Genomic DNA, 25546 nt, shown 5'->3' on the forward strand with positions numbered 1-25546 from the left:
TGCTAAACTCCACCCGATTTCTGGAATGAGAACCTTGCTGAAGAATGTACTAAGGACGTGGCCACAGACAACATGTTGAACACGTCATGTGTCACAGACGTCAGCACAGACCACTCTGCGCAGGCACTGGGCCAGGTACAGGGACACAAAGACGAAGCCAGTAGGCCCCTGCTCTCCAGGAGTCACCAGGGGACAGAGGAGTAGGCAGTGATCCAATTTATGATTTGTCTCTACAACAAAGAAGATGCAGGAGCTAAAGCAGCAGTCAGACCAGTACCCCCCACCAGCTGAGGGAGGGTTCTGGGGAAGTGGCTCGGGAGAGCTGAGGGCTTGCCTGGGCTCCCCCATAAGCCTTTGGGGCCGAGTGCATGGTCCCTGCCTGCCTGCCTACTTGCGGGGGTGGGACACAGCTCTGGCTTTTGGGGGTCATGTTACTACAGGTAACTCGGTGAAGGTTGACTTAGGAAGATGTTCAACATTTTTTAATGAAATCTGAAATCATACTTCCAAATGAGGCATGCGAGAGAAACAGCAGACCCCAAACTCATTTCCCAGCCTAAAATTAACTTGGGAAAACAACGTGCGTTAGCAACAAAGTGCTCCCTGCAGGCCAGGCACTGTTCTTTGTGCTCGCAATGGTCATCTCATTAGTGCCCTCGACAACCCTGAACTGGGTGCTCCAGGACCCATTCACAGGCCAGAAACAGCCTACAGAGGCTGAACGATGGGCCTGGGGCCGTGGGGACAGGGGTTTGCGGGGGCGGGGGGACGTGCACTCATGGCTGCTGGGAGAGGTGGTGCCCGCGTGAGAGCATGGCTGAGACTCAGCGCTGCCTGAGCAGGAGACACGGAGAACAAGCTCACCAATGACTCAAGCTTAGGCTTTTCTATCCAAACTAGTTTTACTCCTTATATTCAACCGCAAAAAGGTTTTTGGGGGTCTGGAAGGAGAAAGAGGAGGTGTTTACAATCAAGTTCTAGAACACACCTTGCGAAATAACCAGGATATTCAAGATGCTTCTGTCCTTATGGGTGGAAATGCAGATTTCATGATTACTGCAGCCCTGGCAGGGCATTTCCCAGACGGTGGGAAGCACAAGCTAGGTGTAGTCCCAATTCTATTTTAATACTTAAAATACATTTTTAAAATGTGACCCTATCATCCTGTTTGATCCCCAGGGCAGTGTACAATAAACCCACAAGTGCATTTCCCGTGAAAGTCATGTTTTTAAAGATACCTTCCTATGTCTAAATGTACTCCACGGGTTCTGCAGAGTCAGAAAAGAAGAGAAGCCGGATGAGGAGGCAGAGAATTAGCAGGCAGGGTTTGTGCAGCAAGCCAATTTGCTGCTTTAAGGAAAACAACGGACCTGATTTGTGGCCAATCGTAAAATCTGAGCTTTTAAGCAAAAATTTGAATTCTGGAAAACTTGAATCTGCCACTGTGGCCCTGAGGCTTCTCTGTTCCGATGAGGATCAGTGGTGACAGTGACAAAGGTCATTTTTTTATACTGAATATCATCAGGAAGATCTGCACTAAATTACTCGGTGAGCCGGCATACTCCAAATGACCAACACATGATGCTAGAAAACCACATGTGGGCAGATGCACTCAATGTGTGGGCTACACCGCTGGTTCTGGTGGAACAGAGTGCAGTCAGCTCAGCGACACGCTTGCAGATCCTGCACTGCCACCCACTGTTAAGAAGCACTCAGGCTCTGGTGTACTCTCACAGAATGGCTGAAAAGGTTACTGAGGTGAGGCAGAATTTTCTTCAGTAACTTCAGCCAAAGCAACCTATGACAACAGCGTGAGTGCAGAAGTAGCTATGAGAAGCTATGTGTCCTCTATTGAGCTGGAAACTAGCAAGATTTGCAAAAATGTAAAGATGCCCCTCTTGTTACTAAATATGTTTTGGAAAATAGTTCTTTTTTGGGACACGTGGGTGGCTCAGTCGTTAAGCGTCTGCCTTCGGCTCAGGTCATGGTCCCAGGGTCCTGGGATCGAGCCCCGCATCGGGCTCCCTGCTCCGCAGGAAGCCTGCTTCTCCCTCTCCCACTCCCCCTGCTTGTGCTCTCACTTGCTTTCTCTCTCTCTCTCAAATAAATAAAATCTTAAAAAAAAAAAGAAAATAGTTCTTTTTATTTAAAAATATGTGCTATTTATGTTACGTAATGGGATCATTGTTTTTAAAGTATTTAAGTTTTAAATTTCTCTTTTAATTTCAACACAGCAAATATTGATAGATAAAATCCACACACAAAAAAACCCTTCAGAGTCCTCAGTTTCTAAGTTTAAAGGGCCCCCAAGTCCAAAAATGTTGAGAACTACTACCTTGAGATACTGACTTTTAACTGTATCTTAACTTAGCTCTGTTCATTTTTTGTACCACACAGATCACTGGGTGGGCCTGAAAGGATGTTGTTATAACTTTGTGAACCTTGTTGGATCTTGGTGAGAACACTCCAACGATAAAAGAGATTTTTTTTTTTTTAAAGATTTTATTTATTTATTTGAGAGACAGAATGAGAGAGAGAGAGAGCATGAGAGGGGGGAGGGTGAGAGGGAGAAGCAGACTCCCTGCCGAGCAGGGAGCCCGATGCGGGACTCGATCCTGTGACTCCAGGATCATGACCTGAGCCGAAGGCAGTCGCCTAACCAACTGAGCCACCCAGGCGCCCAATAAAAGAAATTTTTAAGGTAACTGGGAAACTTTTATACAGACTGGGTATAAAAATAAGAAATTACGGTTAGCTTTTGTGACCTGACAAGGTACTGTGGTTACCTAAGATGATGCCAAGCCCACCATCTGTGTGTTGCCTGACTGACTGTCTTGAGCACTGTGAAGTAACTTGCGGGCTTGGGAGTTTTTCACGTCCCACCAGTAGCACTTGTTGAGACCACAAACCTAGGTGGCAGTTGGCCCATAATGACAAAATTTCTGGGAGGTTGTACTTCGCCTCCGCCTGCCCCAAAATCACAACGGGCACATGCCCTTGCTGTCCCTCCAGGGTAAGGGCCTCTCCTTCACTCTCACACTGAGGAGGTGGCCATCTGTGGGCCCAGCACCCTGTGCCGACGCCACCGGGGTGGGACTTAGGCTGTACCTCCTGTCTCCCGGGATTAAAAGTTCTTGGAGTGAATGTTGGCTTTGGAGCACACGAATTTCTCCGGATTCCAGCTTTCAGTTTGTTTTTCACCCCTAAGGCTTCTTGCCTTTCATGCCATCTCAGCAATGTGTTGTAAAAAGCTTTATCTAGATTCAGTTTATGTTACCCAGTAATTTCCCAAGAAGGGAGGAGGAGTTCAGGGTGTCTCATCTGCTGTACCACTGGAAACCAAATTGAGTACCTCTGTGTATAATGCAAGTGACATAAATCACTGAACAAACAATTATATTTTGTTCTTAGTGTTTACGAGTTTTTTCCAAACCACGAGAAAATTATTTCTACGTAAATTGCTAGGAATTTGCTCCAATAAGCAGGGTCAAAATCAATTTCTGTTTGCTTCAAAAACCGTGTTCCACTCTAACTGCCTGAGGAGGACCTGGGCAGAAGCACCGCCTGGGGCACTGCCGTCGTGCTCTTCACTGCTCCGCACGAGGTTCGGCCAGCCGGGAGACACTCTTCACCTTGGCCGACTCCTCTCCCGGCAGACTTGGGAAGGTCCAAGAGTGCCGTCCCAGAGGAGGTGGCGCTGGATGTGAACTTCTGAAGAACAGGTACTTTTGGTAAGTTGAGGCGGAAGAGGGAGAGCTGCGTGAGACGTGGCATGAAGGAGTGAGGCACCAGAGGCCCGCCTGGCCCTGCTCGGGGCACGGGCATTCAATCACACAATCTCACCTTAAAGCAGAGACAGCTGTCCCTCCCAACTCAGCGGCTCCTTTTCTCACAATGCGTGCTTTCCTCAAGGCTGTCGGGAGTCCCTTACCGGCATGGCAAGGTCTACTGCAGGGATGCCTGGGGAAGTCCATGAACTCCACCCCCCGCCGAAATTACTTGCAAAATTGCGTGTCTGTAAATTTTCCTGGCGAGAAGGTCTATCAACTTTAGGATCACATTAAGACCATTACATTTAAAATCTTAGGAACTACTGGTACTGTATTTGTTTCAAAATGTAGTTTTACCAGTAAGAAAGTACCCGAAACTAGCCCAATGAAGTATCATTTAATAACACAATTTAGGTAATGGCAAACAAGTCCACAGACTATCAGCAAAGTGGTATTTTTCTAACAATCTGCAAAGCATGAATGACTGGTTTCTCGGGTAGCATGGTCTCCCTGCAACCAGCAGTTGCATCGGCTGATGGGGCTGACTGAAGCTTCTGATGCCCAGCTTGGCTGGATTCCAGTAGCTGTGATTCTACCACATGCCTCCTTCTACCCACGTGGGCTAACTTACCTTGTGAGGTGGTCAGAGACCCATAAGAACACACCTGCTTGTCTCCTTCGTTAGGACCACCAGACGGGGATGGGGGTGGGGGTGGGTTCTTATCGGACTCTGTGAACCCATCCTTAACCCAGGGATGGATTGTGGAATCGATGACTGAAAGCCACAGGACTGGAGGCAAGTGCTCTCTACAAGAGTCATGCTCTGCGTGTGCACACTGACAACAGAGTTAACAGCTTAAGACAGAAACCATTTCTCCTTCTTCTCCCTATTAACGCACACACTGGTCCTCACCTCATATTGTCCCCATCTCCTGCTCCCTAGGCCTCAAGGTCTCCAAACCGTATTTCCATGATATCAATCCACGCAACACTTTCATCCCACAGCGAAGTCCAGAGAGAAGAGAAAGGGGAGAGGAATCAGGTTCTCTCCTCGGTGCCTGAACACCGCAAAGCGGGGGCCTGCGGCGGCGCACGAGATCAACACACAAGCCGCACGACAACTTGACCCGACCACAGTCGTCCTCTTAGTTCTTCCCAGCAGAACCAGAGAAAGGCAGCCTTCTCCCTTACCAGCGTGCCAAGGAAGGTGCTGATGGTGCGTGCTGCCTGGCAGAGGGCGCCATACTCCTCGAGAAGGAGAGAGATGAACTGGTGTGCCTGCGGAGGGCCCTGCAGGGCGGACGGCGCTTTCACTTTGGATGCAGCCGACAGCTGCCGGAGGAGTCGGACTTTCATCTCCAGCACATACTCTCTGGCTTGTTGTTCCAACCGCTGGTACAGCTGGTAAGGGTCCCTCTCACAGAGCCTGCACAGAGAAGAGAGAGTCACCAGTCACCCGTGACCCGTCCACACAGGGCCCTCCACGGAACCGCTGTCGGCGAGCCACGTTCTGCAGCCTTTCCACGGGCGCCCACCCAGCGATGGCAACCACCACCATCTTCTGAACGCCCTGTGAGAGGTGCCATCACCCCACTCGACACAGAAGGGCCCAGGCACACAGAGCGCCGAGAACCACAAAGTCATCAGCTGACAAAAAACCCCAGTATTTACTCAAAACTTACTCTGCACTAGCACCGTGTCTCACATGGACTGACCCAGTTAATCACAGAGTCAATCACTCAGCTAAACACCGAAGTCCACACAGGCTGGGTAAAATGCTGGGAACTCACACACCCAGCACGTGGCAGAGCGTACACACCAGCACCTCCATGGCCGTCTTGGGAGGGATGCGCTTTCTCTCGGGAGACTGAAGACAATTAATTTTCAATGCCCGTGTGTTAGGTGAAAAGCAACCAACCCAGGAGAGGTGATACCTGGCTTGGAGGACTCTAGAGCAGACTGTTCTGTCCTTCTTTCTAGGAATTCAGTATATAATCCAAATGGGCTTTTATTATTTTTATACTCAGAGGAAACTGTAGAATCAATGTCTCTTTTTAAGTTATCTCACAAAAAAAGAGAAGGGAAAAATTAGTATGTGCCTTTCCACTGGGCCACAATAGCAGTTAACATTTTTATGAATTTCTTTCCTAATCTGGAGACAATCTACTAAAGTGGCCGCTTCTTCTAACTGTGCACTTCTGAGGAGGCTGCAGGCGGAAACCCAGGACCACCGGGGCGACAACAGCATCTGTCTGCGAACCACCAGCAGGAGGAAGCACTTGAGGCCAGCACTTTATTAGACACGAGTTGTAAAACGTACCAAGCTACAGTTCCTGGATTTTACATAATGGATCCTTTTACCTTCTGGGCACCACATTTGGTCAAAAGAGAGGAATGTAAGTTGCCATCTATTCCAGTTTTAAATTAGTGCACCACCTAAGTTATAAAGACAAGAGGCCAGAAAAACCCAGCAATGGAGCATGGGAAGCCTTGCACAAAATGTGGCTAGAGAAACAATAAAAACCGATGGGATTCTCACTGGGGTCAGCACATTTCAGAAAGATATATTAGTTTTTTAGCGTAGCAATCACAATTTTAATTACCAGTACAACTGTTCTGTGAAACAGAATGTATTTCATCTGTTAAAGGAATGCCACAGACTCAAATGACAGAGGAACAACCAAACTTACACGTAAACTGGATGCCTCTTAGCATGGCGAATTAAACATCCATTTTATTTCTTTGTCCATCTCTGTACCTTAGAAATTCAACGAAATGGCCATGTGGTCCTCCGCGAGTAGATTTTTTTAAGGCTGTACGACCAAGAGGCAGGAGTATGCCGAAGACACGGTGGTGGCTCATCCACACATACACTCAACAAACACCGGCGTACGTGCGCTGAAGGCTACTGTGAGGTGCCAAGGCCGCAGCAGTGAAGAAGCCAAGGGAATAAACTCTCTGCCCTCGCGACGCTTACGGCACATGCACACAGATGATGGAATTCTGGGTAATGGCAGGAATATAATAAAAAAGAAGGCAAGGGGATAAGAGTGATGGCAGGAAGGTGCCTGGGGTCTTACATAGGGTGGCCTCTTTGAGAAGGGGACTCTGAAAAGTAATGTGAACAATGGATGGGAGGAAAAAACAACCCTGGGAAAGGAAGAACACGGCAGACAGAGAGAAGAGCAAATGCAAAGGCCCTGCGGCAGGAGCGAGTGTGACCAGCAGAGGAAGGATGGGAGCCAGCACAGCTGGAAGGCAGTGAAGAATGGTCTGAGGGCCGCGCAGAGCAGGACCATGAAGGACGCCAAGGGCCAGAGAGAGGAGGAAAGGATTATCATCTCCAGTCGTACAGACTTCCAGGCTTTACAAACATCCCTCTCCTGATGTGTATCGGCATGTAAACAACAAAAACAGCCGCGCTCTTGGAGACAAGGATGAGGGCAAGTACAGACATACTTCCAGCTGGGGGTGTGATATTTCCACATTCCTAACATTATATCTCACTATAAGGGCAATGCCGTATCCCAAACCTCAGGAATTCCCGTTACCAGCTTTATACTCTCTGCCATAACATCTCTCACCGGTATTAGTACCTGCCAAGTGTTTTCCTTCAGCTGCCTCTCATTCGACTCCAGCCACATCCCGAGCACTGGCAGTCTATGAAGTCATGTGCCTGAACAGCAGGTCCTATGTCTTCTCCTCATATTCACGAGGAAATCTAACTTCTGGAAGGGCACACACCACCCGGAGCCATGTCCTGTAATGCTAGGGGTTCACAGGTCAAGCCCTAGACACACTGGCTGGATTCATCCACTAGTTAACAGAACCCACGGCCAAGCATTATTCCTAGCTCCAGGATAAACTGTACTGTACAGCAAATAAGCTGATAAAAGCCCCATTCAAAATGTGAGAAAAAGAAACCAAAAGCAGAATCAATCCATGAAATGTCTAGCTCAAATTTACCCCTTTTATTTGGAACATTTCAAAAAAGAGAAAAAAGATGCTACAAACCATAAGGGAGAATAAAAACTATGCCCACCTCAAATTCAGTACTGTCACGGGGCACAAGGTGTCTGCTGAAGAACAGACGCTGAGTTGTCAGCTACTCCCATCTGAGAAACGTCCACTCGGACAGGCCTGGCTACAGTGGGCTCTCCACTCCCGCCCCGGCGCGTTCTCAAACTGCCTGACCTCATGGAAGCTTCCTCTACCTCAAGAGTGGGATAACTGCCTGTCCTCCTGGGCCGGTTACATGCAAGAGTGCTTGCGAAAGTGCTCAGCACCAGCCCTGGCACAGTAGGTACTCAGAAAGTAGTGCTACGGTCAGTCTCAACACTAAGAAATGACAGAAACATGTCGATTCATTTTTTTATTATACAGGCAGTAAGCATTTCAGAGGGCTTGCTTTTGGCAGTCGGTCTGCTCAAGACTGGCGGGACACGAGGGGCTGAGCAAGCGCAGCCCGGGCTTACTGGGTCCTGAAAGAGGAGCCCACCCGAGCAGAGGGGAGGCTTCCTGGGCAGCAGCTGGGGGAGGGACATGACACAGGGGGCAACGTGTACCTATCCACGAGCTCCTTCACCCCCTCCTTGTCGGGCACGAGACTCTGGTCTTGGTCGTCGGCCAGCGGGGTCCCCGCCTGGCGGTAAATGCAGCGGACCATGTAGCGCACTTCCGACCAACAGTTCTGCAGCTGCTGAGGTTCCCGGTCCGTCTCTGCCGAAATCTCTCTGTGAGACAGCACAAGAGCAAGGGGGTCAGGGTTAGTGGACAGTCTGGGTCACCCTTTACCCCGCAGACAGCCCAAGGGGACGGGGACGGACTCCCAGCGCACCCCCCACCTTGCTCAGTTCCGGGAGCTGGCTCCCACCGGCTGTGGCCGCAGGGAGGCCTGCGGACCAGCACGCGCTTCAGGTGCCCGCAGCTGGCGGGCTCCCCAAACCCCCGTCCCCGTGGGACTATGCCCCTCCTCACACAAGAGGAGTGCACACACCTGGCGTCCCACGTCGAGAACGCTGATGCTCCCCTCCATCTCAAGGTGCCCATCAGGCAGCTCTCGCTCCCCACGAAGCCCCTGCTCCCCACTCGGCTGCACTGGCCTCCATCTTGAGCTGAGCGCAGAGCTGGTTCAGAGCCCCCAAGTCCTGGCCTCTCCCCCCTCTGCCCTGCAGCGGCTGCACTGCCAGCTTGCCCAGCCTCCCAGGGGAGGGCGGCTCCCCCTCTACCTACTGACTTCGCTCTGCCTCCTCCCTCTTTCCGAGTACTAGCTTGCTCCCGTCAGCCCTCACAGACAGGGGTGCGGGAGAGCCTCAGCCATCCGGGTCTTCTGCCTGACACCCAGGCTCCCGTCTCAGTCCTCAGGAATCGCTCAAACACCTGCCGTCTTTCTGCAAATGGCCCCCTTCCCGTTACAGCTCCGGCGCGGGTCTGTCCCGCGGGTGCGCCCTGGTACCTGCGCTCGCTGCAGGCCTCGCAGGCGCACGCGGCGTCCGAGGGGGCAGTGCCCAGCCCCGCCGAGGGCAGCGTCTGCGCGCCGAGGGCTAGCCTCCCGCCGCCTGCCTCTGGCTGGGACCCACCAAGAGGGGAGTGAAGAAGAAAGTCTTGGCCCTGCTTTAAAAAGAGAACAGAATAGACTGTGTTCAAACGTTCATGGTACAAATTGTTATTAACGTGTCAGAAAAATGCCTTTTAGAAACAAATTTAAACTTAGACACTGACAAGATCTCCAATGACATCATCTGGGTAACTTTCTCTCTGACACCCAAGAATTTTGTTTGCAACCAATTGTTCGTTACCTTTGGAGGGTTCTACCATAATCTCATGAAGACCGGCAATAAATTTCTTTCATGCTTTAGAAAAGAGCAGCTCCACTCTCAGCGTCCTAATCAGCACATGCAACGACCAGCGCAGTGGGCACCTCTTCCAGGTGATGCCCCCCACTCGCCCGGGATGGCGCTTAGTGCAAAGCTAGCGGCCACTGCAAGCCCAGCAGGAAGTGGTGGGGAGGGAGCAGAGGCCTCTGGGTCCCGTGGAACCCCACAGCTGTGCTGAGGCTGGAGAAGGAGAACGTTCTGGGCAAAGACGGCGGGATGAAGCAGGCTCCAACCCTCATGCCTGGAACCCAACAGCCCCTAGAAGGTTCCACCAACAGCCATTAGAGGGAACATAAATACAACCTTTGCCCCCCACCCAACCCCCCTCTGGCCTCAGTTTCTCCTGTCTTGGGACACGACCCCACACTCACCCAGCTGGCGCCTTGTCCCTCAGTGACAGGACTTGAGAGGGATTCTATTACAATAGGGACACGTGGGCTCCAGTCCTAGAGTGGATGATCCCCACGGTGAAGAAAGGGCACTAACAGGGCAGCCAGCCCCACAGCCTTCACCTCACCAACCTAAGGAGAACGGCAGAGCCATGGGAGGGGCCCGTGGGGGGAGTGCACACAGGCGAAGAGAACCGAGACAAGCCCTCGGAGGCTGTGGTGTCTGCCGGCTGCTTGCTCAGGGCGGTCAGACACTGTGGCACCGCCCCAGCTTGCTACTGGATGAAGCACAGGAAAACTGGGCCTGTCGTGTGCCCCTTGGAGTTCGGCACGCGGACACGGGAGGGAGCATCAGAGAGCCAGCCTCCATCACGTGGTAGGCCAGGTCCCAGTCAGCTCCAAGGGCGGGGGCTTGCGTCATCAAAGAACCCCACCCAAAAGAGTTCCGGCTAGGTGAGTGGGTCCCAGAATTATCCCAGGCGGCAGAGCAGGGGTGCGGTGGGGGGGGGGGGTCACAGAGAGTCCGCAGCAGACAGTGAGGAGTCCGGACCAAAGTCTAGGAAACCCTAAAAAAGGGCCCCTTACAAGCAAGAGCCACTCACCAGTGGGACACCTATAAGGACCCCGGGCCCTGGTCACCAAAGAGAACCACAGACAGCCTGTAAAGAATGGAGACCCCCCAACCCCTCTTGCCCAGAGCCCCTTCTTCCCCCGGGCAGAGCAGGGAAGGCCAAGGAAGCAGGACAGGCACCACTGCCTTCCACCCCCATGACATGCCCGTGGTGATCCCCGAGGGCCCTTGTGGACACCAAGGGGAGACGCTCTGAGAGAGGGGAGACTCTGGGGTTTTCGACAGATTAAACGGGAGAACCTGAAAATGAGACGATTCTAATACCCACGGTGACTAGAAAGGCTCAACATGTCTGACGACAGTGCTGGCAGAATCAGGCCGTCCCCCAAGAGCAGCAGGTCAGTGCACTGCACGAAGGAGGTTTCCTCTCTCCTCCATCCCCCTCAAACCCGACAGCAAGGCTACCCGGGCGACTCCAGTGCTCAGCAGATGCACCATCCGCTCCTGCTTCTCCCTCCACTGCCCCCAAGCGGTCCAAGCCACCGTCACCTCTGCCTGCCGACTGTGGCGGCTCTCTGCGGCCCGCTGCCACCCCCACTCACGGCCCTTCTGCAAGCAGCAGCCAGAGTGGTGGTTAAAGTGAGAGAGACCCCGTCGCTCCCCTGCACAGAACCTTCCATTCCACTTAGAAACAGACTCTAAATCTCTTAGGTCTTCACGGTTTCCCAGGACACGTTTTTGCTTTTCTTTCACTGCACTGGAGTCTTTGCCTAGAGCGCTAACCCACTCAATCTGTGGAAGGCCTGACAGACTGATAGAGTTCTATCAGTCACGCCTCAGCAGGGGCGGGTAGAGCCAGGTACGGGTTTCCGCCTCTCTGCTCCAACCCCACCTTCTCTGCCCTGCTGTGTGAGGGCAGCACCCGGCGGACACCGCTCCTCGGTCAGTGGCGCTGTGTGGGCGCCCTGCCAGCAGGGGGCGCTGGAGGGCCACTGCGGAGGCTTGCGAGGCCCCGTGTGGCTCAGAGGCTGGAGGGGGACTGGGCCACCCACTCCCGTGACAGCCTGTCAGACCCGGCCTGCGGCTTCCCAGCAGCTGCCCTGCTACCCGGAGGGCCTCTCCCAAGGGTGTCCTGCCCGGAGTCCTCTCTCCGAGCCGCCTCTGCCTGAGAGCGGCTGCTCCCTAGGCGCACCACGCTGGACCCTCCGGCGTTCCCTTCCCAGATCTGCGTAGTTGACCTGTTACTAGCTAACAGTCGGTTCTCGATGCAAGTGTCCCCGTTCAAATTACTGGTGTGGCGGCCCATGCCCCGAGCTTAATCACCCCAGTTAATCTTTTACACCACAAACTGCTACTTGAAATCCCGGTGTTTCCCTTGTTTTCTCTTCTGGCTTTTGCTGTTTCGTTTTTTACCTGCCTTCATCACGGGAAGACCGGTTCCCCGAGAGCAGGACCTGCGTGTCCCGCTCACCGCTGCACAGGGGCACCAAGGACGCCACCCGACACACAGCACAGACACAGAGCGGCAACAGGAGCCTGGGCAGTGACATGTCCTGGTGACAGGGGATGGAGCGAGGCCTTCTAAAATCGCGCATGAGGACTACATCGTAAATCCTTAAATGTGTCACCTTCTGGTACTCATCTTACACAAATTTCAGTTATTATGTTCTGTCCAAGTCCGACACAGGTGAAAAGAATACAAGATCTAGCACTCAACAATGTAAAATACGCAAAGTCCAGCATCCAGTGACAAAACCAAGAAGAAAAATAGAACACATAACCATGAGGGAAATCAATTAATAGAAACCCCAAAACAACAAAAATGATGCAACCAATGGACAAGAATCTGAAACTGGTGATTATAAACTCCGTATGTGTCAGAAAGTAGAGGAAAACATAAACACGACGAGGAAAGCGAAGATGTAAAAAATTAGTGAATGGAACTTCTAGAGAGGAAAAATATACCTTGCAGCAGAGTATCAATAAATCTGAAGCAATAAAAAATCCAAAGTGAGGCACAGCAAAAAACAAGACTGAAAAAAAAAAATTCTAAAACAAAAGTCAAGATGTCTAACATGTGGGTAATGGTGTCCCAGAAAAAAAGGTTATATAAAGAAATTGTTGAAAATTTCCCATACTTGATGAGACTGTAAACTGGCATATCTTAAAAACTCATCTAAACCAAAGCACAATAAACAGAAAGCAAACCATACCAAGGCACGTCAGTGAAAGGGCTGAAAATCAATGATGAAGTACAAATCTGAGAAGCAGGCAGAGGAAAACATCCCTTCTGCACAGAGGAGCAAAGACAAGGATGACAACATGCTTCCACCAGAAACTAGGGAAGCCAGCAAAGAAATGACCAACAATCTAGAATTCTGAACAAAAATAACTTTTTAAAATGAAAGCAAAAGACAAGCTTTCAGACAAACAGAAGTTCCCCTACACTACAAAAAATGTTAAAGGCAGCCCCTGAGGCAGAAGAACAGCCACAGATGAACGGAGCTACATGCAGGAGTGAAGAGCACCAACCCAATAATGGGGGGAAGGGGGGGGGAACAACTCTTCTCATTTTTAAATTTTTTTTAATTAAAGATTTTATTTATTTATTTGACAGAGAGAGACACAGCGAGAGAGGGAACACAAGCAGGGGGAGTGGGAGAGGGAGAGGGAGAAGCAGGCTTCCCTCTGAGCAGGGAGCCCGATGCGGGGCTCGATCCCAGGACCCCGGGATCATGACCTGAGCCGAGGGCAGACGCTTAATGACTGAGCCACCCAGGCGCCCCAGGACTCTTCTCATTTTAAAAGTCTTTTAATTTTAAGAGGATAATAGATGACTACACAATTGGTGGAACTCAGAGTACAATATTTTAAGGCTTTTTTTTTTTTTTTTTTTTAAGATTTTATGTATTTATTTGAGAGAGAGAGAGAGAGCACAAGCAGGGGAAGCAGCAGAAAGAGGGAAAGGGAGAAGCAGGCTCCTCGCTGAGAGGGAGCCCAATGCAGGACTCAATCCCAGGACCTTGGGATCATGACCTGAGCCGAAGGGCAGACGCTTAACCCACTGAGCCACCCAGGTGCCCCTATTTTAGGGCTCTTTGTTTTTTTTTAAAGATTTTATTTATTTATTTGAGAGAGAGGGAATGAGAGACAGAGAGCACGAGAGGGAAGAGGGCAGAGGGAGAAGCAGACCCCCCGCTGAGCAGGGAGCCCGATGCGGGACTCGATCCCGGGACTCCAGGATCATGACCTGAGCCGAAGGCAGTCGCTTAACCAACTGAGCCACCCAGGCGCCCCTATTTTAGGGCTCTTAATACTGCATATTAAGTATATAATATTCTTTGAAAGTAGAAGTTGAAAAGTTGAAGATATATATTGTGATTCTAGAACCACTAAAAATAATGAAACAATGTGATATAGGTAATAAGCCAAGAGGAGGTAAAATAGAATCAAAAAATACTCAAGGGGCGCCTGGGTGGCTCAGTCATTAACTGACTCTTGATCTCAGCTCAGGTCCTGATCTCAGGGTCATGAGTTTAAGCCCTGTGTTGGGCTCCATGCTGAGCATGGAGGGAGGGAGGAAGGAAGAAGGAAGGAAGGAAGGAAGGAAGGAAGGAAGGAAGGAACGAAGGAAGGAAGGAAGGAACGAAGGAAGGAACGAAGGAAGGACAGAAAGAGAAAAAATTCAATTAATCCGAAAGAAAGAAAGGAAAAGAAAAAATTCAATTAATCCAAAAGAAAAGAAGGAAACAGAAGGAAAGAGTAGCAAACAACAGAGGGGGGAAAAAAGGAAGAAAAAAAAAGGAAAAAAAAGCAAGATGGTAAATTTACATCCAAACATATCAATAATTACATTAAATGGAAATAGTTAAATTTCCCAATTGTTAGAAGAGATGGTCAGGTTGGATTAAGAAGCAAGAGGCACCATGCTTTCTACGGTGGATTATAAAGACACAGGTAGGTTAAAAATAAAGGTTGGGAGACATATTGCATGCAAATACTAACTTAAAAAGGCTGGGTAGCTCTATATGATTATCAGAGAAAGTTGGCTTTAAAACAAGGAATGTTAGCGGCAATGAAGGAGATGATGATGGTAAAAATAAAATAAATAAATAATAATAATGACAACATGACTGATTTAACAAGAAGCAGTAACAGTGGTAAATATGTAAGCACTCTAATAACAGAGCTCAAAATACATGAAGCAGGAATTAAAAGGAGAACTACACAAACCCATAGTTACATCTGGAATTCTAACAGTTCTTTCAGTAACTGAACTAGACAAAAACATCAGAAAGGATGCAGAAGATGTGAACACCACCATCAACCAATCTGAAGTAACTAACATTCATAGTACACTCTTCCTAACAACAGAATACAAATTCTTTCCAATGCACATAGAACATTAACCAAAACTGGCCATAAAGCAAATCAACACATTTCTAAAAATTAAATCATATATTAAGTATGTTCTCCGATTACAACAGAATTAAGCTAATAATAACAAAAAGGGGGTCAAAAGGTACAAACTTCCAGTTATAAAATAAATAAGTCATGGAAATATAATGTACAGCATGGTGACTTTGGTTAATACTGTACTGCAAATTTGAAAGTTGCAAAGAACAGATCTTAAGTAAGTCTTTATCACAAGGAAAAAACCTTTTTTTGGTAACTGTATGGTGCGACAGATGTAGACTTACTGTGGAGATTATTTTGTAATATATACAAATATTTAATCATTATGTTATACTAAACTTACATATAATGTTGTGTCAATTACACTTCAATTAGAAAAAGATATCTGGGGGGCGCCTGGGTGGCTCAGTTGGTGACGTGTCTGCCTTCGGCCCAGGTCATGGTCCCAGGGTCCTGGGATCAAGCCTCATGTCAGGCTCCCTGCTCAGTGGGGAGCCTGCTTCTCCCTCTCCCCCCTGCTCATGCTCTCTGTCTCTCTCAAATAAATAAAGGGAAAGGAAAAGAAAAAGAAAAGAAAAAGATATCTGGAAAATACACCACAAAGTATTTGGAAATTAAAAAACACAATTCTAAATAATCCCTGGGTCAAAGAAGAAATCACAATAAGGGTTATTATAAAATACTTTTAACTGAACGAAAAATACAGCATGCCAAAATTTGTAGGATGCAGCTAAAGAAATGCTTAAATAGGATTTTATGAAATTAAACAAATTAAGTATGAAGTTGAAAGATAGAAATATAATAAACCTAAGAGCAGAAATTAATGAAACAGAAAAATGGAAAATCAATTCAACCAAAATGTGATTCTTAGCTAATAAAAATGATAAACCTAGAGCCAGGCTATCGGGGAAAAATACAGACGAAACTCAAACAACTAACGTCAGGAATAAAGTGGCAAGGGCAAATCACTACAGGTGCCATGGAAATTAAAAAGACAGGTAGGAGAATGTCCTGAGCAATTTCATGCCAACACATTTGATATAAAACGGGCAAAGTTCTTTTTCCCCAGTTTTGTTGAGCTATAACTCACATACAGTACTGTGTAACTGTATGCAGGTACACAGCATAATGACATGACTTACATAAACTGCAAAATGACTACACAAATTTCTTTAAAGACAAAAATTAGTAAAACACACTGGAAGAGATAAATAACCTTTATCAAATAAATGAACTCATAGTTCAAAACCATCCTAACAAGGCAACTCCAGGTCAAGATAGCTTCACTGGTGAATTCTATCAAACATTTAAGGTAGAAATAATACCACCTCTACACAAACTTTTCCAGAAAACTAAAGAAGAGAGAATACTTCCTAGTTCATTCTACGAGGTATTACGCCGATACCAAAACCACACAAAGGTATTGTGAGACAAGAAACTTACAGACCATTATCCTTCGTGAATACAGATGCAATAGTCCTTAACAAAACACCAGCAAAGCCAATATAGCAACCTATGGAAAGGATAATAACATCATGATCAAGTGTGGGTTATCATAGGAATGCAAGGTTCATTTGACATTTCAAAAATCACCATAATTAATTTTGTTAACAAACTAAAAAAGAAAAACCCTGTCATTTCAATAGATGGAGAAAATGAATTTGACAAGATTAAATATCCATTCATGGTAACCCCCAGCAAACTAAAAACAGAAGTAGACTTTTCCCACCTGATATACAAAATCCTACAGCTAACATCATACTTAATAGTGAAAGACTAAGTGCTTTCCCCCTAAGACTTGAAACAGGGAAGGAGGTCTGCTCAGACCACTCCTATTCAACATCATACTGGAGGTCCTAGCCAATACAGTAAGGGAAAAAAAAAAAAAAAAGACATACAGATTGGAAAGGAAAAAATATATTATTTGTCGATGATGTGATCATCTATGTAGAAAATCTTGAGGAACCTACCAAATAACCAATAGAATAAATAAATGAGCTTTCATAGGATACAAAGTCAATTAAAAAAAAACCCCTGTATCTCTATATATTAGCAATAAACAATTAGATATTAAATTTTCTTAGAAGTACCATTTTATTTTAAATGAAAATACGAAATACCTTGGAAAATTTTCAACACACTATGTACAAAGCCTGTACGTTAAAGACTACAAAACTACTGTAAGAATAAGTTTAAAAGACCTAAATCAATGAAGAGTCATACTACATTAATAGGCTGAAAGAGTCAATATTATTAAGATGTCATTTTTTGGGGCGCCTGGGTGGCTTAGTCAGTTGAGCAGCTGACTTTTGATTTCAGCTTATGTCACAATCTTGGGGTCCTAGGATTAAATCCTGCACCGAGCTCCCTGCTCAGTGGGGAGTCTGCTTATCTCCCTCTGCCTCTTGCCCCCGCCCTGCTCCTGATGGCTCGCGTTCTCGCTCTCTAATAAATAAATCTTTAAAAAAAAGAGATATCATTTCTCGCCAAAATGGTCTATAGACTCAATACAATGTCAGTTAAAATCTCAGCAGGCTTTTCTGTAGAAACTGGGAGACGATTCTAAACCTTATATGGGAATGCAAAGGAACCAGAATAGCCAAAACACTGTTGAAAAACGAACAAAACTGGAGAACTTCTACCTAGTTTCATGACTTACTATAAAAAGCTTCAGGAATCAAGACTGTACAGTACTAGCAAAAGAATGGGTGTATACATAAAGTGGAAGACAGAATCCAGTAGACCCACACATAAAAAATATCAACTGATTTTTTTACAAAGATGCCAAGGTAATTGAACAAGGAAAAATAGTATTTTCAGCAAACAGTTCTGAAACAAGTGGATATCCACATGCAAAAAGGATGAACTTCAACCTTACTTTACAAAAGATACAAAACTTCACTCAAAATGGATCACAGAGCAACTGTATGAGCCCAAAACATAAGACATCTAGGAAAAAACCACAGAGCAAAATATCTTACAACCTTGAGTAGCGAAGATTACTTACATAGAACACAAGAAGCCCAAATCATTTAAAAGTTGATAAACTGGACTTGATCAAATTTAAAATTTTTGCTCTTCAAAGAACAGTGTCCTGTAATGAGAAGGCAAGCCACACACCAGGAGAAAATATTTGAAAAACATACCTGATAAAAGGTTTGTACCCAGAATATGCTATAGAGATCTCTCACAATTCAATAATAGTAAGACAAACAACCTAATAAAAATGGGCAAAAGATTTGAACAGCCATGTCCCCTAAGTGATACAGATGGAAAAGAAGCACATGAAAAGATGTTCAGCAAGTCATTTAGAAAATGCCAGTCAAACCATGAGACAGCAGTACAAGCCACTAGAATGGCTACAGTTAAGGACTGTCAATATATCCAGGCTTGGTAAAGGATAGATTAACAGGAACTCTCATACTAGGATGGAAAATAGTATAAGCACTTTGAAAAATTCCAAGACAGTTCCTTAAAATGTTAATTATACACTCACCCCATGACCTAGCAATTCTACTCCTAGGTATTTATCAAAGACAAATGAACTATGTCCCCAAAAGGCTTGTACTCAAATGTTATTAGTAATTTTACTGTTTTGTTTTTTTAAAGTAGGCTCCACACCCAGCGAATAGCCCTACACAGGGCTTAAACTCAGGACCCTGAGATCAAGACCTGAGCTGAAATCAAGAGTCAGATGTTTAACTGACTGAACCACCCAGGCGCTCCTGAAATGTTACTAGTAGCTTTACTATTAATAGCCAAAACCAAAAACCACAAACGTCCCTCTATTGGTGAATGGATAAACAAATTGTGCTTTATCCACACAAAGGAATACTCCTCCGAAATAAAAAAGAATTAACTACACAGATACATGCAACAACACAGATGAATCTCAAAAGCATTATTATTAAGCAAGAAAAGCCAAAGACCACCGTTTAGATTATCTTTCCATGGGGCTGATTCAAGCTTTGTCTTCCCAATCTGACAGTTCTGAGCAGCAGTGACAAACTGTATCAGCAACCACTTTCATGATACTCATTATAAAGGAATTTTATATGTTTGTATTAGGAACCAAGACCCAACAGGGCAAACGTTCAAGATACAAACAAATATTAGCAAACTCTTAAATGACCGGTTTAAATTGAGGCTATATGCCTTGATAAGACCTGCGGGCAGATAACCACTGGGAGAACACAGTTCCTTAGCGTAAAATGAAAGACTTCTATTTCAATGATATATTTAAGAATCAAGACACAATTGCTCATGTCCAGAATCAACAGAAAGCCTTTAAAATGATCAACCTTGAAAACAGAAAAATAGAATATTAATCTGCCAAGTAGTCTTCCTTGTGGCAGGATGCCTCAGTGCTCCACAGCCCCCTTCACAGAAAACAGTAATTCTCCCAAATATCATCTCCCATGCCCCTACGCCACACTTAAGTTATTTTCATTACTTAAACATACACAAGTGTAAAATGCAATATACCTTATACTTTTTAAGCCTTTGTGTAATTCTAAAAACCCAAGCTGGTCTACAACTTAAAAATTTAAAAACCTAAAAATCATTACTCAAATTAACATTATTGTAAAGAAACAGATCAATGATTAACTGAAACCAAATTCCTAACTTCAACAGGCTCTTTTGAGTCAGGCCTGTTATTCATGTAGGTCTCTCTACAAATCATCTCGACCATCCCACCTCTCTGCCTGTCTCAATTTCTCCTGCACAGAGCAGGCCATACCTTTCAGCCTGGCCTCAGCGAAGAACCTAAGTATTAAGATAACCTATGTTCCTTTCTCAGTGGCCTTGACAGGCAGTGTACCCAGGCTCAGCAGGTCACAGAAGGCAGGAGCAAAAGCCCTCTGATACACAGCAGGCCCTCCAATGGTGTGAACACGCCCTCCCCCATTACCAGAATACAAACAAAAATTGTTTTGTCAGAGAATTCACAGAATTCCATGAAAATACATTCACAGCCTCCCAAGCTATAAACTCTACTGTGTAGGATGAGTACTGGTAAATGTTTCGAGGTCCTAAAACATTATCTTTGGATATAAATTAAAGGTAGACTCATTCCTTCATCCAAAAACCATCCGTGGGTACCTGTTCTGTGCCAGGCCTGTGTAGACACCCTGAGCTGGAGGAGCCAGGGGCAGGACAAAGCGGCCGTGGCTGGGGTTGGTGTGTGCGCATGTCAAGTGGAAGGGACGGTGCGTGCCTGTGGGAGGGGTGGCCCAGCAGGTACCCGGAGGCGGGGCTTCTGTGGAGCCTGTGCAGCCACCCTGCCCCTTCCCAACCAGCCCTGCCTTGCTGTCCTTGTCCTACAAGCACATGCCGGGGATTCAGGGATGCTGCTGAGGGGGAGATGCTGGGTGACGGGCAGGTCAGGGCCACTGCACAGCAATGTCTCCATCTTCAACAGGGACCTCAGGCTAGCTGCAACCCAGACACCCTGACAGCTCACTGTTCTCATTTCTCAAGGAGACCATTTGAACCTTGGCCACTCCCTAGTTCCTTCCCAGTCTTGTGAGATCCACTCTCCCTCTCAAAAAAAAATTGTATAAAAAAGATTTCTGGCAGCAATTTTCTCAACTTCCACACTCCCCACCACACCTTACTTTAACACCTACACAGCCTTGCCTGAGAATCCTGTCTCAACAGGATGATTCTTCTCGAAAGAGATCCCAGCTCCCCTGTCTTAGTGGAATCTCATGGGCACCACCATTTCTCTCCCTTACTCCTTCCCACCCCCAAACAAGTTCAAACTGCCTACCCAATGCTAAGTGTGGGCAAGAATATGGGTAACAGGAACTCAGACACTACTACTGGTGGGGATAGAAACTGGAACAGTCACTTGGGAAACTGTGTATCTTACAAATGTAAGCATCTGAATTACTTACAACCCAGCAATTCTATTTCCTGGATAAGCACTCTGATAATTAATTTTATGTGTCAACTTGACTGGGCTAAAAGATAACAGACAGCTGGTAAAACACTATTTCTGGGTGGGTTTTTTTTTGCTTTTTTTTTTAAGATTTTATTTATTTATTTGAGAGAGAGAATGAGATAGAGAGAGCATGAGAGGGGGGAGGGTCAGAGGGAGAAGCAGACTCCCCGCTGAGCAGGGAGCCCGATGCGGGACTAGATCCCAGAACTCCAGGATCATGACCTGAGCCGAAGGCAGTCGCTTAACCAACTGAGCCACCCAGGCGCCCATATTTCTGGGTGTTTTGTGAGGGTGTCTCTAGAAGAGATGAGCATTTGAATCTGCAGACTGAATGAAGACAATCCCCTCACCAGTGAGGGTGGGTGTCGGCCATTCCACGGAGGGTGTGAACAGAACAAAAAAGGAAGGGCTGATTCACTCTCCCTGCTTCTGATGAGACACCCACCTCCTGCCCTCAGACATCAGTACCCTGCTTCTGCTGAGACACCCACCTCCTGCCCTCAGACATCAGTACTCCCTGGTTCTCGGGCCTTTGGACTCAGAGTGAAGGACACCACCAGCTTTCCTGGGTCTCCAGCTTGCGGATGGCAGACTGTGGGACTTCTCAGCCTCCATGACCACATGAGCCAATCCCTGTAATAAATCTCCTTCCTTCCTTTCTTATCTATCGATCTGTCTACCTCTCCCTGACGCCATTGGTTCTATTTCTCTGGAGAATCCTGACCAACACACACTCTTAACAAAACTCTTACAAATGAATGCCTGGAGAAAGATATACAAATGCCCTGACAGCATTTTTAAAAATCATGGATCACTGTTTAAAAAAAAAAAAAAAAGGAAAACTATCTTTTAACAAAATTACTGATGAATAAATTATATATAATAACATATTGAACTGTAAATCATGGATGAATTAGTGAAAATGAGTAAATGCAGCTACCCAGACAGTATGAGGATCTTATAAACAAAGACGCATAAGACAACATAAGCATATACTACTTTCATAAAGACCAGAAACAAACAAAATTGAACAACTTATTATTTAGAGATACACATAGAGGCAATAAAATTTTTTTTTTTTTAAAGATTTTATTTATTTATTTGAGAGAGAGAGAATGAGAGAGAGCACATGAGAGGGGGGAGGGTCAGAGGGAGAAGCAGACTCCCTGCCGAGCAGGGAGCCCGATGCGGGACTCGATCCAGGGACTCCAGGATCATGACCTGAGCCGAAGGCAGTCGCCCAACCAACTGAGCCACCCAGGCGCCAGAGGCAATAAAATTTTTAAAGTAATTTTAAAATAAGGGAATGATAAATATAAAATTCAAGGACAGTGGCTACTCAGAAAGAGGAGGAGGAAAGACAGGGGAGGGGAAACACAGACAGGCACCCGAGTATCAGGAATGGCCTGGGTCTGACACTGGCTGGTGGTCATTTTACCATCTTCAGGCTTATTATACATGTCTGCATATATAGCTCTCTCAAATATTACGTAATAAAAAATGACATTTAAGTGGGGGGGAGCACCTCTCCCCAACCAGCAGCTCTTTCCTTACGTAGTTAAATGTGCTCAGCGGCCCCCTCCAGCTTCCCCTTAGGATCTATCTTCCCTGCCTTCGCAGTCAAGCATCTTGAAAATCAGCACCTTGAGTTGACTTTCTCAGTTTCCTCACCAATAATTTACTCTTCACGCAGCTCAGTCTGGCTTCTGCTCCCATACTTCCACTAACAGGAATCTAGCAAAGGTCAGATACAATCTCTTTGTTGCCACATTCAACACTTCCTATCTTTTCTTGGTTAACTTTTTAAAATGTCTGTTTGGAGGACAGCTGAGAGACAGCTCTCCATGGGTCTCCCCTACCAACTCCCAGTCTTGATGGATGTGCCAAGGCTGTAAGGTTCTGCCTACTTCCCCCCACCGCCCCGCCCCAGGGCTGTTTTTCAGGGTTTATGCAGCAGATACCCCTGAGACAAAGTGCAGGCTTTCCTACTACACACTACAGAAGTGGCAGATGCCCACACTCAGTGCTCCTGAGCCCCAACACAAACTCACTGTACCCGCAGCATGTATGTAGGCCTCTGCACTTTATGGACATGGGATTTGGGGAGGGAGAAGGGAGCAAGGGGAGCAGACATGCTCATGCTCATGGTCGCTGCTGTGCTGTGAGCAATCAAGTCCTCTGTCTCTGACCCAGGAGTCTCATGTCCCTCGCCAGCACCCATGAAATAGTAACAACGTAGCTTATGACCTTCAAGTAGGCAAAAAAATCCAATCCCAGTCCCAACAACTACCAACCACACCATCCTTTAAATGACTACTGTCACTTAGTTCTACTTATCATACTTTATTTTTCTTTCTATTTCTCTGATGTCTGCTTTTCACTCATCTCTGTCTCAAACGTCGGATGTTCTCTAGAACTGCCTCCTTCACAGTCCACTTCTCACTCTGCCTTCGGTCTTCGGTGCTGTGCCAGTGACCAAGGTTGAGAAGCTGAGTAAAAGTCATCTGTGTGGAGTCTTTTAATGAATGTTGCAGGCCTATCCAGCAACACAAACATCTGAGACAAACTGTAACTTGAAATTGCAAGACCTGTTTGACTCATGAAATAGGGGTCTTGCAATGTCCTTTCAATTAACAACTTAAAAAGAGAAGTTGGGGCGCCTGGGTGGTGCAGTTGGTTAGGCATCCAACTCTTGGGTTTTGGCTCAGGTTGTGATCTCGGGGTTGTAAGATCGAACGCCATGTCGGGCTCTGCACCGGATGCAGAGTCTACTTGAGATTCTCTCTCCCTCTGCGCCCCCCCCCACATGCACACATGGGCATTCTCTCTCTCATAAATAAATAATAAAAAATAAATTAAATAAATAAAAAATAAAAAGATAAGTCAATACATCTGTACCGATAAAGGTAGAGGAAGAAGAATGGAGAAGGTATCATTTAAAATAGAACAGATAAAAGTCAAATACCATGGGTCAGTCTTTTTTTTTTTTTTAAGATTTATGTATTTATGTATTTATTTATTTGAGAGAGAGAGAGGGGAGGGGCAGAGGGAGAAAGAAAATCTCAAGCAGACTCTGCACCGAGTGCAGAGCCCAACGTGGGGCTCAATCCCATGACCCCAAGATCATGACCGGAGCCAGAACCAAGAGTCAGACGCTTAACCAACTGTATCACCTGGCGCCCCCCACCTTTTTTAAAGGAGCACTGGTATGACACTGAAAAATAGAAAACACTTATAAATAGAAAAAGACTCCATACTCAATGGGATTATTAGATTTTTTTTTAAGATTTATTTATTTGAGAGAGAGAGAGAGAGAATCCCCAAGCAGACTCCCCGCTGAGCACGGAGCCTGACGCAGGGCTCGATCCCAAGACCCATGAGATCATGACCTGAGTGGAAACCAAGAGTCAGACACTCAACCGACTGAGCCAACCCAAGTGCCCCAGGATTATTAGATTATTAAGAATATTAGAAAGGGGGCATCTGGGTGGCTCAGTCGTTAAGCATCTGCCTTCGGCTCAGGTCATGATCCCAGGCTCCTGGGATTGAGCCCCACATCATCGGGCTCCGCATCGGGCTCCCTGCTCCGCGGGAAGCCTGCTTCTCCCTCTCCCACTCCCCCTGCTTGTGTTCCCTCTCTCGCTGTGTCTCTCTCTGTCAAGTAAATAAATAAAATCTTAAAAAAAAAAAAAAAAGAGTATTAGAAAGAAGTTAATTCTCCTCCCAGTGATTTATAGACTCCATGTAATCCCAGTCAAATCCCAACATTATTTTTTGTATTTTGGGTTTGTGTTTGTGTGTGTATATAGATTGACAAGGTAATTTTCAGTTTTACAGAAATGCAAAGAATCAAGAATAACTAAGATATGTTTGAAGAGTACAAGGTAACAGCACTTTTTCTCTGAAAATGAGACTAACTACAAAGCTACAGTAATTAAGACAACATGCTGTTGGCACAAGGACAAACAAAGCAATGGAACAAAACACAGAGCCCAGAAATACATCCACACATATACGGATGCTTGACTTATAACAAAGGTGGTGCTAAAAAGTGGGGGCAGGGAGGAGGAGGGAGCAACAGTCATTTCAATAAATGCGGCTAGGGAACTGGATTTCCACACAGAAATAAATTTAATTTGACCTTTACCTCACACCATATAAAAATTTAATTTCAATTCCAGGAGAGCTGCAGGTCTAAACACGAAAGGCAAAACAATAAGAGTACAGGACTGTGCCGTTTACTATGGCAGCCCCTGGTCATACGTGGCTACTGAGCCCGTGAGATGTGAGCATCCTAAGTGATGCATGCTGTACATGTAAAAACATACAAAGGACTCTGAATATTTAGTACAAAACAAACAAAATAACATTTAACATTTTTTATATTGAGTACAGGTTGAAATGATAGTTTGGATACACTGAGGGAAAAAGTAGATTGTCATATCACCTATTTTATTTTAGTTTTTGATATGTGGCTACTAAAATATTAAAATTATTCACATGGTGGCCTTCATTTGTCATTCATATTTCTTTGGACAGTACTAACAGAAGAAGAAAAATATGTTTATGATGTCATG

At 46.2% G+C, this 25546-nt stretch overlaps 1 protein-coding gene and 1 long non-coding RNA gene across 5 annotated transcripts in view; both read right to left on the minus strand.

Moving 5' to 3' along the window:
* The window catches only part of FAM193A (family with sequence similarity 193 member A), a 163309-nt gene that overhangs the window by 71227 nt on the left and 66536 nt on the right, over positions 1-25546 (minus strand). For 3 of the 4 annotated variants that reach the window (XM_081812761.1, XM_081812759.1, XM_031031499.2), the window contains 3 exons: positions 9226-9383; positions 8336-8503; positions 4962-5196 (listed from right to left, as the gene is read on the minus strand). In XM_081812761.1, coding sequence (XP_081668887.1) covers positions 4962-5196; positions 8336-8503; positions 9226-9383 — 561 coding nt within the window. The remainder of the gene's footprint in view (positions 1-4961; positions 5197-8335; positions 8504-9225; positions 9384-25546) is intronic. The other variant, XM_081812760.1, reaches the window with a different exon arrangement.
* On the minus strand, positions 16639-24267 carry LOC145720246 (uncharacterized). The gene is made up of 2 exons (XR_014143131.1): positions 21461-24267; positions 16639-21414 (listed from the first exon to the last, which is right to left on the minus strand). It is a non-coding gene; the product is annotated as an uncharacterized LOC145720246 (long non-coding RNA).

Source organism: Leptonychotes weddellii, chromosome 2 (assembly GCF_054177405.1).
Source record: "Leptonychotes weddellii isolate Sample4059 chromosome 2, ASM5417740v2, whole genome shotgun sequence".
Lineage (NCBI taxonomy): Eukaryota > Metazoa > Chordata > Mammalia > Carnivora > Phocidae > Leptonychotes > Leptonychotes weddellii.